Raw genomic sequence first — 12,614 nt, 5'->3', positions numbered from 1 at the left:
TGTGCAAGTTCATTTCTTCCACTCAGCTGCGCCACGTACATCATTTCAAAAGTCTCAACAAGGCAAAGTGTGGTACCGATCTGCAAAGTCCTCAGAAAGATGACATCACTTGAACTAACTACAGTGATATGGGTCGTACTCACACAATTTCAAGAGAATTATCAGAAGAGATATCACAGCTGTTGGTTAACCACACTAAGTAATAAACTTTCATTACTACAAAAATAGGCTAATTCATTGAAGAATAAATAAAATTTTCCTACAATTTATTTTTTCTTCGATAGTGTTTACAAAAATAAACATGAATTCCTGAAAAAAGATGTAGGTTACTCATTGAAATCTTAGTTTGGGTATGTTTTTTTAATCAAAATTGTATTAGATTACTGTTACTGGTTAAGTTATCATTAATCATTTTTAAAAAAAACAATTTTAAAAGTATTGAAAACTTCAACAATGTTGGGGCTAAATATAAAAAACGTATAAAAAATGCAAAGTGCAAAGAAAAGAAGAAAAACCCTCTTGGAGCACTTATTTGGTGAACAGGTTTTTCATGATTTGTGAGAGGTTATAAGTTTTTTATTAGTATAATACACAAGAAACTATTTTATTTGCCATAAGCATCTACAAGTTGTGCAAATTTGAGTATCCAGGCCAAAATTTGAATATAAAAAGAAAAATTAGTTTTCAAAAATTCATAAAAATTTAGGTGTAAGTATATCACCATTAATATTGTTTGTGGTAAAACTCCTAACATATGCCTACATATAAAAAAAAATAATTCCAACTGTGTATGCCATCCCTGCTTCTTGAAAAAAATTACCAAAAGTGAAATTTCCCTGTTTTTCATGTTCAACTTTATTGGTAATTTTTTCATAGAATGAAGAGAGATAGGCAAGTAAACCACTGGACCAATTTTTTACCTTGAGAAAATATGATTAAATTTCTTTTTGTTTCATCCTTCTGGGACCAAAAGGTTTTTAATTACGATTTTTCCGTAAACACTTACTATCACAAAAATAGGTGTTTGCAACATAACGAAAATGGCTACTACAGGTAAACTGCTTAAATAAAAATTAAAAAAAAAAAAAAATAGTTTAAGGTCCTGAGACATATAGGAAACTTACCGAGTGTAGGGTAAATTTCATTTTTTTTTTAATTTGTCAAGCAACCAGCTATGTTTTTTTTAGACACTTCAAATGGATTGACCCCTTTACATAAAACACTTGGTCTCAAAAACAATCATGGAGATTTATGTATTACTTTTAATATGTAATATTTCATTCTTCTTTTACCAAAGCTGCTCTAAAAATTATGGTATTTCAGATTACAGCATTTGATTTTTTAATCAGATTTACAGCTACAAAAAATAATTAACAATACTGTAATTTTCTTTTCAATTGACAAAACCTATGATAGACTTGCACCTATTTACATCACCTTAAACCACTATCTTACATTCTATCTCAGAACCATGTTACAAGGGTTATTTACCTTGTGTCTTTTCTGTTTTTCCCCCACACTGGTTTTTTTATGTTATTTATTAGTAATTGCTCATGTTTAAACATGTACTTATTCTTAAAAAAAACCAAACTTAACTTACGCTCGGTAGTCAAGGTTAACGAGTGAAGCAAGCATAGGTTATGTTTGGTTAGATTACATTTCTAATTATAAGCATGCTTATTAAAACCAATCTTAACCTATGCTTGCTAATCAAGGTTAGTGAGCATAGGTTAAATTTGGTTAGATTATATTTATAATTATAAGCTTGCTCATATTGGACCTCCCTCATGAATATTAGCAATTAATAATACATAAGTAAAAAAAGCCAGTGTGGGGGGAAAAACAGAAACGACCCCTTACCTCACCTATTACCACATGTAAGAACTCAACACTATCAAATACCAGCCATATGGTATTTTTGCTTGTGTAGCAGTGTCTATAATTGCTCTGATGTATTAAGTTGTAAAGTGGTCAGCAGAATGCTGGTGTACAACAAGATGTAATGTACATGTAAAATCACCAAATAATAACATTCACTATTAACTATGGTGAATGTTCTGTAGTTTTTAATTTTGTCATCCTTAGTACCTTTTGATGTCAATTGATCAGTATGTGATTGCATTGTTATGCAATAAATCTAATTTTTTTGTCACCCATTTTTTCAGGATTCTTTCTTCTTACTGCATCCTGTAAACAATAAAAGGTATCATTTCCTTTTTCACTACCGCCATCTGTCTGACCATCAGGAATGAGTTCACCGTGAACAATACCCAGCAAATAAAAAAAAAACTTTTCATAATTTTTCCTTTTCTTCTATCCAAATGAAATTTTTGTGATCATTGAGATGTTTATTTCCACTCTGATGACTAATTTTTTGTCTGTAGATCATACAAAAAACACCATATCTCTCATCTTCTGTTATGATCTTGTTCAGGCATAGAGATGAGGTGTCCTGCCAATTTCATATGAGTTTGTTTCTGATCTGTAGACAATATTTTTGGAGCAATGTGTTGATGTAGTACTACATGTTCAGATCATTAAGGAAAATACTGTGGCAACTTTCAACTGATATCCCAACTACGATGCTGTTTCCTTTCTGTTTTTCTTCGATCACTTCATACAGCATTTCCAAAACACTTGATATTTTTTTAATTTGTTGAGGAAGACAGGCACCCACTATGAATACCATCTTCAACACTACACAACCAGCACTAAAACAAGATGTCGATTATAAACTACTTTTATCTTCATTGTTGTTTTTCCAAATGCTTGTTCAAGCACCCTTAACCCCTTACTGGTTTTTGATGAGATAACTCATCATTAATTACTTCATTCAAAATTGCCCTTGACAAAATAACTCTTCATCCATTTTTTTTGCTTAAAAGTGTCTCTGATGAAATCATTGGTTATTTTGAATTGACCTGTATTATTCTGTTTTTTGAAGAGTTACTGCAATGTATGTGAGTCTAGTTCCATTTTTACTCTAATTCAATAGTGAAACGCTAGTAGCATATCGATTCTCTATTCTATGACTTGCTTTATATCATTCTGAACAATAGTTACCATAAATTTGTTTTCGTTGTTTTGATTATTCCTAAACTTGTGCTTGTGATTGTTTTATTATTTATTTATGTTATTTATTTTATCATTTTCATAATTTTACTGTTATTTTCATGTAAATTTTAGTCATATTTTTATTTCCAACTGTTTGTGTCTGTGGATATGATCATATGTAAATAGGTAATAACAAGTTGTTTACTGTAACCTAATTCAGTAGTTTTTTATGAGTAAACAATCTTCATGTTATTATTAGCATTACTTGCTACTAGTGGTTTACAATATTATTGATATGACAATTAGGTATTGTAAGTGATATTTATTAGTGCAAAATGGCCTGTACATCATGTGTAAATGAAGTACGCAGTATGGTAGTTGAACTTTTAAATATTTTTTACATTTCATGATAAGAAAAGTATATAAATAGGCCCTTGAATTAGTTTTTCTGTTAAATTTCATTGCATAGATAAAAAATATGTAAAAAAATGGACAAAATAACAGAGGTTTAGTGAAACAAAAGGGCATAATAATATGACTTAAAATAAAGAATCATTTAGAGGTTAATTTCTGACAATGATATTTTAAACAATACACAAAATTTAATATTTGTGCACTGTTCAGTTGATATTTTTCATTGCAAGATACACAATACAAAACAAACAAGTGTAGGATTGCATCTGAAAAAGGAAACATGAGATCTGGCTATATCAAAACATTGCGGGTGTGTTAGCTAGCAGCACATAACCAAAAGTTTCCTTATTACAATTGCTATTTAAAACTACATGAACCAACTCTAGGAATTTTTGAACATATTTTGTACATAGAGTATTATGTTTTACTACAGATTAATGAAAAAACCGTCGAGAAAATGACAGTTCTTAAATTAAAAAAGGCAGGAATATTGCAAGATATGCACTCCTTTAAATGTCTATATATTAAAGTCATTTTACATAGTAAAGCAATGGAAGAAATTATGCAATATTAAAGTTTTTATTTTTGACAGGTTTCTATGGAAGACCTTGGACAACAGAACAACGAAAAGATTTATTCCAAAAGTAAGTATTATAAGTTTTTACAACTATGTCTTAGGTAGATGAAATGTGTATGATCTTTAGTGCATTGGTTATGGAGTTCATTTCAATCACCAACAATCACAGTGATTCTTATACTTGCTACACCCACTTTCTTTTTTCATAGTAAATGAAATGGGGGTTTTATACCTTTGTTAGAAATCATCACATCCTTGCAAATCATTTTCTTTCTGAAACCATACTACTCTTCACTTGTAGATCTTTCAGAACATATTGTATTGTATAAATTATCCTGGTTTTTTATGTATGTACATGATGTGTCAAACTGATGTAGTAATTCTCTTTCATACCTTCTTGTAATTGCAATAATTGTACTACATTTATTGAAATCTTAAAATATTTCTTTAGTTTTATATGTTTTTTTTTCATACTTCACCTAAGCAGCCTAAAATTTGTGATGTGTTTGTGTAATCATTTTTTTTTTACTGCCTGTCTAAAGTATTCATTGCTCTAACAGATTATAAGTATAGAATCTCTCATAACTCATTAATGTTTTTCACTTTCTCCAACATTTTACCAGCTACCTATTCCACTTTCATTATTATTCTGCTTTTTTCTATCTAATATCTTTTCCTACTCTAATTATTTCCCATTTTAGATTCTAATGTTCATTTCTTACATTGTTAACTTTTCAACTTTTAAAAATCTGGGTTCTGACTGGTGTATGTGTTGTGAAAGGGCCTTGTTGATATCATTCTGTCTTCAGGCTATAAAATCATAAACTTAGTTACAATTTCCTGGTAAATACATTGTTGTGTAGCTTTTCCTAAGTCTTTTGAACGATTTTCATAGTTAAAGAAGTGTGGTATTTGCGTGTGTTTCACAGAATAATCTGTTGGTTGTATGCCTTAAATACTACATTTGCTTTATATTCCATGCTGAGATAATCTTGCAATGCAAGTGAATTTATTTCTAAATTCATTTATTCTATGCGTTAAAAAGCTGCTTAGATTGAATCACATTTCATTACAAAAATAAGCATTCTAATGTATACATACTTTTAATTAATTGCTAAAACCACATTACTTTCTTGTTATATGCCACCTGCTTCTTATCCCTACCAAATTCATTTATTGCTTTTTTTTATCCTGTTAATGCGTTATATGGTGTTTTTGTTTGAGTTTGTGTAATGTGGAATTATATTACAGTAATTCTATTAATTGTTTCATTATTTTGATTTGTACTGTTATTATAATAATATGTTTTTGATTTATTTTTTTAGTGTAGCTATGTTATGTTTAATATGGCTTCTCTTGTTGTCTTTTATTATTCTCGGTACAGGTCATTCATTTTAATCTTCTCATTTATTCTGTCTTGTTCGTCATGTTAAATTACAAATTTTATTAGTCTTGTGACTGCCATTATTAATTCTTAACTGTAATAGGTTGTTCCAGCAATACGTTATTGTTTTCTGTCTATGTTTTTATGATTCTAATCATGATTGGTGATGAGTAATTGTTTTGTAACAAATAAATCTTTCAGGGTAAGAAATTTGTGTGAGTTGAGATGCTGCTTTTGAATTCCAGGTTGCTGGTTCTGAAAGTTGCCTAACCTATTTATTTTTGATGATATGTATGTCCATTGATTTATTTTTCTAAAGAGAATTGGAAATTGATAAAAACAAGGTTATGATTTCAATAATTATTTGAGAGAGGTATCACCCCAGTACATGTTGCAAAATGCAACAAGTGTTTGGAAGTGTATTTGATTTCATAGAAATTGATTAGAGTTTGCCAGGCAAAAATATAAGACAGAGGCAGGTTGATTAGTCAGCAGTGGGTTTTGGGAGGTATTTCCAGAAACACAAAAGAAGCTTATTTCTGGCTGTGCCAGCAAGGGATGATGCTATTCTCATGCCTATTATAAAGAGGTTTATTAAGTTGGAACCACTATTTGTTCAAATGAATGGGACTTACAAAAGACTGGGTCTGATGGGATCTTAAAGTAAAAATTGTTCTTTGATTTCTTCATTCACAGTCCGATGCACACACCCAGAATGTGGAAACTTGCAAAAACTAGAAATAAGAGACAATACAGAATGGCTGGTCAGTTGTGGATTTGTATTTGTGTAATTAAACAAGGTGACAAGAGGATAGAAGCATTGATCCATTTAAATGTGTCTTTTATGATATTAGCTTTTTCTGGAGTAGCATTAATATCCTGTTTTGCTTTAGTTGTCAGTGGATGTGTTTAAGGTTAGGTTATGTTATATTTTTTGGTTAGATTATTGGGAGGTATGGGGCAGGATGAAGCTGCCTCAAAAAATTACATTCCTAAAATTTATGGTGTCAGTGGTGGATTTTGTATGCACATCCAAAACATCAGTGGCTGTATTGGATGGTAGTGTATTCTAAAAATACAGATGACTGGTATTTAAGTAGTTTATAGTAGGTTTTTGTCCTTCACGGTTCACTGTGTCCATGATGAAATTCTGTTATCAACCAACACATTATAGGTCGTGCATCTTTTAAACTCTGCAGTTCTGTGGGAAAAACGTTAGCTGAAATCATAGTGGGTGGCATACACTAGTAAAGTAAAAATCACTGGCAGTAATCAGATTTTTTCATTGATTTAAGTTCTTTGAATAACTGATTTTGTAATATAATATTTTTAAACATTGTTTTGGTCTTAAAACTGTTGTTTTAAGGATTTGACATTAAAGCATTTATCTTCTACCACAACATTTAAAAGAATATAGATTTCAAATTCTATTAATATAAACCACCTTGTACAGAATATTGAGATATGACATATCTTAGCTTAATTTTACCAAAAAAGTACTTTTCTATGATCCTGCATCCTCAGTCATGATTGAAATATCTAATTAAACTGCATACTTAAATAATGAAAATTGCTTATGTGAGTGCTGCTGTTCGTTGCAGTTTTTATAAGACTGTCTCCTTCAAACACTGTCCAGTGGTTTATCAAATTGAAATTAATATTTAAACTAATGGAAAATAATATTTCTAAATTAGAAATTAATAAAGATGACATAAAATTAAATATATTAAAAAAGTATTACATAAATACAAACAAAATTCAGTTTTTTTGTATTTATGTACGTAATGAAGATTAACTCCACGATCTTCATTATTTTAATATCTTTAACATGCAGTTTAATTAAATATTTCTATCATAACTGAAGATGTGGGATCCTGTGAAAGTACTTTAACGTAAAATTAAAGTAAGATATGACTTACCTCAATATTCAGTATTAGGTGGTTTGTATTAATAGCATTTAAAATATAATTTAACTGTACAAAGGAATATTGTGAAACTTAAAAAGATTAATTTCAATAAAAAAAAGAGAAATATAATATATTATACTCAATTTACTCACACAAGTGTCACAAAGTATATTTCAAAATAATTATTATTTCTACTTATAAAAAATTACACAAATAATATTCTAAATTAGAAACTCATTGTTACGAGGGTAAGTCAATTATTATCTGCAATTTAGTTAACTGATGCTACGGTTTTTTGGGACTCACAAGACCCAGTACTGGAACATTATGAAAAGGAGTGCGACAATAAACAGTGCGCATCATAGTGAGATACTTACTGCCAAGCTGAAGCCTGCAATTTGACGAAAATGCTGAGGACTGCTGTCGAAAGGTGTTGTGTTGTTGCACAACAATGCCCATCCACACTGCTGAAACACTCCAGAAACTCAACTTTGTGATCTTGCTCCTTCTGACTGCCACTTGTTTGGTCCATTCAAAGAGCCATTAAAGGGCCGTCGATTTACCTCAGACGAAACAGTGAAAGAAGTAGTACATTCCTGGCTTGCAGCTCAACCGAAAACCTTCTTTTATGAGGGCATCAGGAAGCTTGTGTAACAATAGACCAAGTGCGTTGAAATACAAGGGGACTATGTTGAAAAGTGATGTACATGTAAGTTTCCTATTTGTATTACAATAAAATTTATAACTATATTGCGGTTAATAATTTACTTCCTCGTATAATGTCAAATTCTTTACAGGTATAGCTGACCTTTTAAAGGAACCCATGTTACATTAAAAAATTCTGCATTAATAAACGTATGTAACTGTAATTTTCTATTTTATCCCTACTACCAGGAGGTACATTTGCAAATTTTCTGGAGTGTGGGATTTAAGGATCATCTTTTTTATGACATTTAAAATGCTGAAACAATTTCAGTTTTACCAAATTTTATCTTCTTTTTTTTGTGTGTTAAAGATTGAAGAAGTGGGGCATGGATTCGTATTTATATGCTCCAAAAGATGACTATAAGCACAGAGCCTATTGGAGAGAGCTCTATACTGTTGAGGAAGCTGATCACCTCACTGGTCTAATAGCTGCTGCTAGGGAGAATGGCATCCATTTTTATTATGCTCTTTCACCAGGACTGGATATAACATATTCAAGTGCTAAAGAAGTTGCTGCTCTTAAACGCAAACTTGAGCAGGTCTCACAGTTTGGTTGCGCCGCTTTTGCTTTATTGTTTGATGATATTGAACCAGAAATGTCAGAAGCAGACAAGGAAGTTTTCCAGTCGTTTGCTCATGCTCAGGTACATAAAAAATGGCCTTTTATCCTTTGTAATTAGTATTTGGTGTAGTATTGGTAATTTAATTTTCATCAATATTTTATTAGCAGTTAGTTTTTTAATTTTATGTTCTTACCTGAAATTAAGCAAACCTGATTGTTATTAAAAGTAAACATTAATTAAATCACATTTAGATCTCCGGTAGGTCTTCTGCCAGTTCTATAATGTAATAGAGATCACTGTATTTATGAGCAGTGGCCTATAATTTTGTGGCTGGTGTTGATAGAAGGCACATTCTTGTCTTCACAGTAGTATCTTTAATTTAACATACCCATTATTGCTAAGGTTTTTAATTCAGTGGTATTTTTGATAACCGAATACAGTAAATGATTACATTACCTAGGTACTTTCTTTTATCTTAGCTTATTAATTTTTACAGAACATATATCTGTAATAAATTTATATGGCAACCTAATTTTGTTGCTGTTTGCGTATGAAATCCATTTCTTTATAGAATAATGAAGACCATTAAAGTGCATATTTATAATTAACATATACTTAGCATATCTTTCTTCTGAAAAGCTACATTATTTACACATGAAACAGTAGTACAGCAATTTGATTGATAATGGTTTTACCCTTTGTATTTTTATCAGTTTCCAGCCAATCTCACTGGAAATCTCTTTTTTGTAAAGTGGGTGTTTAGATTGATAATATAATTTTCACCTAACTTTAAATTACATTACTTGATGAACCTTGAACAAATCTTTTATTTAACAACCTGTTTTATTGTTGTTAGCATATTTATGTTATTCTTTTTTTTTTGTGGTTTATTTCATTTTATACTGATCTCTTGTTGTTCATGTAATTAACTCTGACAGAGTTTGATTTCTTATTTGCGTTAATATTTTTCTGGTAAAGGTGTGTAGACATTTTATTTTAGTTGTAATTGTTTATTGTAGAGTAGGTTATAGCTTCTTCCAGTCATAGCCATGCTTCTTAAAGATATTTTTTCACAATAAGAGCAAGTTAACATGAACTTATAAACGTGAAAGTGATGAGCATTTAGATTAAAATGTGAGCATGATGAAATACTTGAAGACCCAGTTTCAATCATATTTATTCTCTTAGCAAAATCTTAGCCCAGTACCTGATTTTTTTTCTTTTTTACCTTTAAATGTTTTATTTGAGTGTATGAATTTGAGAAAATATAAAATGTGAAATTATGCTTTTTAGGATTAAAGTATATGTGGAGTTGAATTAAATGTAGTGAATAATTGTTCATAATTCACAAATGGAAAATGTGATAGTCAAATGAAGTAAATTGACATTAAAGTATACTTTATTTGCTGCAAAAACTTAATTTATTTTTCCACGCAGTCACCATTTACAGTTACGTATTTCATCTAATGGGAACCAGTTTTCTCATTCTGCCATTGAAAAATGCTGGTGTTCTTTCCTTGATGTATGCCTCACTGCATCCTTCAGTTCATTGTCCATGGTGAAATGAATACCCCTAATGTATTATTCCACGTATTCCCCGAAAATGTGAATCTTACAAATATTTTTTATTGTTTATAATTGATTTACAGTAATGAAACTGTTGACAGGAGTTCTGTGAATAGGTGTGTGTTGAATTTCGCTTAAATTGCCGTGAAGCTGGTAAAGCAACAATTGAGGATTCACCTCAAAGCAGATGACCAGTTTCTGTAACTGACGAGAAGCATCGAAAGGAGGTGGATGATTTGCTTCAAAGTGACTGGCGAATCACCCAGCAATGCATCACTATTCAGGCATATCTAAAGAACAAGTAGGCCATATTATTGAGCAGTTGGATTACTGTAAAATTTGCGCATGATGGGTGCCATGCAAACTCTTTGATGGCTCTTCGCAAGCTGAAGTTTGAGCCTATTCCGCATCTGCCATACTCACCGGATTTGGCTCCATGCGACTTCCACTTCTTCCCTCATCTCAAGAGGATCTCAAAAATAATCATTACACCACCGACAATGAGGTGAAGGAAGCTGTAGCCACTTGGATCTGAGAAAAACCACCAGAATTTTTCATTGACAGAACACAAAAACTTGTCACGTTGGTAAAAGTTTATCAGTGTAAACGGGATTTATATTGAAAAATTAATACTGCATTTTATAGCTAAGTTATTGTACTTTTATTCATTTATTATTTCATTCCAGTATTTCTTTTCATTCCCATTCTACGCATATATGTGCAAAATTTATTAGCCGAGCTTCGTATTATACAGAATTATTAGCTCCATGGATTGTCAAACATGACACATGTCTCCTGAGGTGTTTTAACATCTCTGTATATCACACAAAATTTATATCATGAAACATACAAAATTTAGTTTACCTAGCTTCCAAGTAGTCAGTCACACACACATGTTTTAGAATCCCACAATATTGGCAAGAGGTTTTTTTGCAGAGGATTGCATTTTGAATTTTTTGATTGATGTGAACCATAGTGCCGGTATTCAACGCTCTGCTGTTTTTTTTGGGTCGTAATGGTGCACCCAAGTTTGTCTCCCATCACAGTATTGAAAAGGAAGTCAGCTCCCTTGTCATGATAGCGTTTCAGAAGCTGTTTACAACATTCCTTAATTTGGGTCAAATTCTTCTTTTCTGTTTCTGTCTCTTTTGTTTTCCCTTCTTCTGTGTTATCTTCTGTTTTCAGGTTCCATCATTCAGGTTCATTACTTGTTGCGGGCAGTGTTCTCTTCTTCCTTCAGTGTGTGTTAGATTTCTGCCACCCCTCGTAAAAAGTAATTTTGCAAAATATGGGCAATTTACGTATAAATCTGCTATAATTTTTTGTTAAATTCTATCTAAAGAAAGTTCTTGGATATACCTCCATTTTCAATTTGAAGCATTGATTGAAATTCATATTGACATTGAAAGGTTTGTTATAATTCATGTAAACAGTTACTACAATTCAACCAGTTGAAAATGCAGTAACATGTTCAAACAAATTTGAAGTAGAAAACATTATAGTAATATTCTGGAGATTTGTTTGTTATTGCATATTGGCATTGGTATAAATAAAGTATTATGTTAAACAAAATATATCTCCTATATTGAAATATTTGCAAACTTAATATTTACATATATATATTTTATTTATGGAAAGCTTCTTTAATGGTGCTTTTTAAATATGATTCATAATTAGTGTAAAATATCTGGATATGAGTTTACCATTCAATGTGTTTTTATAAACTTGTAAAATATAATCTTCATTTCAGCTTACAGGTATGACAGTAAAACACTCACATCCAGATATTTTATATTAATTTATGATGAAGCATTTGAATACAAAACACTGTTGAAATATTTTTACAATAAGTAGAAAATTTTTTATACATGTGTATGGTAGAAAATTATATAAATCACATATTTACTAAACTTATTAAATATTAGGCTATATTTGTTTGAAAAAATTGTGTTATGCAACTTGGCATTTATAAAAAAAAGAATAAAAACCCAATTTCTGCTTTTCTATTTTAATTACTATTTTACAAATAATTTTATAACTCTTAAATGAGTGTATACCATTCAAGGTTAAAGATTAAGATATTTTTTAATTTAGTAGAGTACAGTGTCTTATGCAAATATTTTGACTATGTTTAATTTCTTTCTACATGTTTATCTGCATGTTGGATATTAATGGTTATTGTGGTTTTAATTATCCTATCCTGCAGATAGTTAAAATCATCAATCTTCTTTGAATTATTCATGAGCTTCACATATTCTCACATAAAGAATCAGGGGATGTAATGTCTGCACTTCATGATGGTTGCCACATATTTTTGACCTCCTCATTCAATTTCATCTTCTTAGAACATAGTATGCCTACAATAATTATATTATTATGTTTATTTTTTTAATTTAAAAAAATCTTGTCTTAACATAATCCAGATGTGGATATTTAGATTAGTT

At 30.5% G+C, this 12,614-nt stretch overlaps 1 protein-coding gene across 7 annotated transcripts in view; it reads left to right on the top strand.

Moving 5' to 3' along the window:
* Positions 1-12,614, top strand: part of Oga (O-GlcNAcase) — a 102,682-nt gene that overhangs the window by 13,231 nt on the left and 76,837 nt on the right. For all 7 annotated transcript variants that reach the window (XR_012755436.1, XM_075358545.1, XM_075358536.1 and 4 more), the window contains exons 2-3: positions 4,061-4,112; positions 8,352-8,685. Coding sequence is in view for 6 of the 7 variants with exons in the window: in XM_075358545.1 (XP_075214660.1) it covers positions 4,061-4,112; positions 8,352-8,685 (386 nt within the window). In the remaining variant the exon portion in view is untranslated. The remainder of the gene's footprint in view (positions 1-4,060; positions 4,113-8,351; positions 8,686-12,614) is intronic.

The sequence above is a fragment of the Lycorma delicatula genome, chromosome 1, assembly GCF_047948215.1.
Source record: "Lycorma delicatula isolate Av1 chromosome 1, ASM4794821v1, whole genome shotgun sequence".
Classification (NCBI taxonomy): domain Eukaryota; kingdom Metazoa; phylum Arthropoda; class Insecta; order Hemiptera; family Fulgoridae; genus Lycorma; species Lycorma delicatula.
This window is presented reverse-complemented; position numbering and strand designations above follow the sequence as displayed.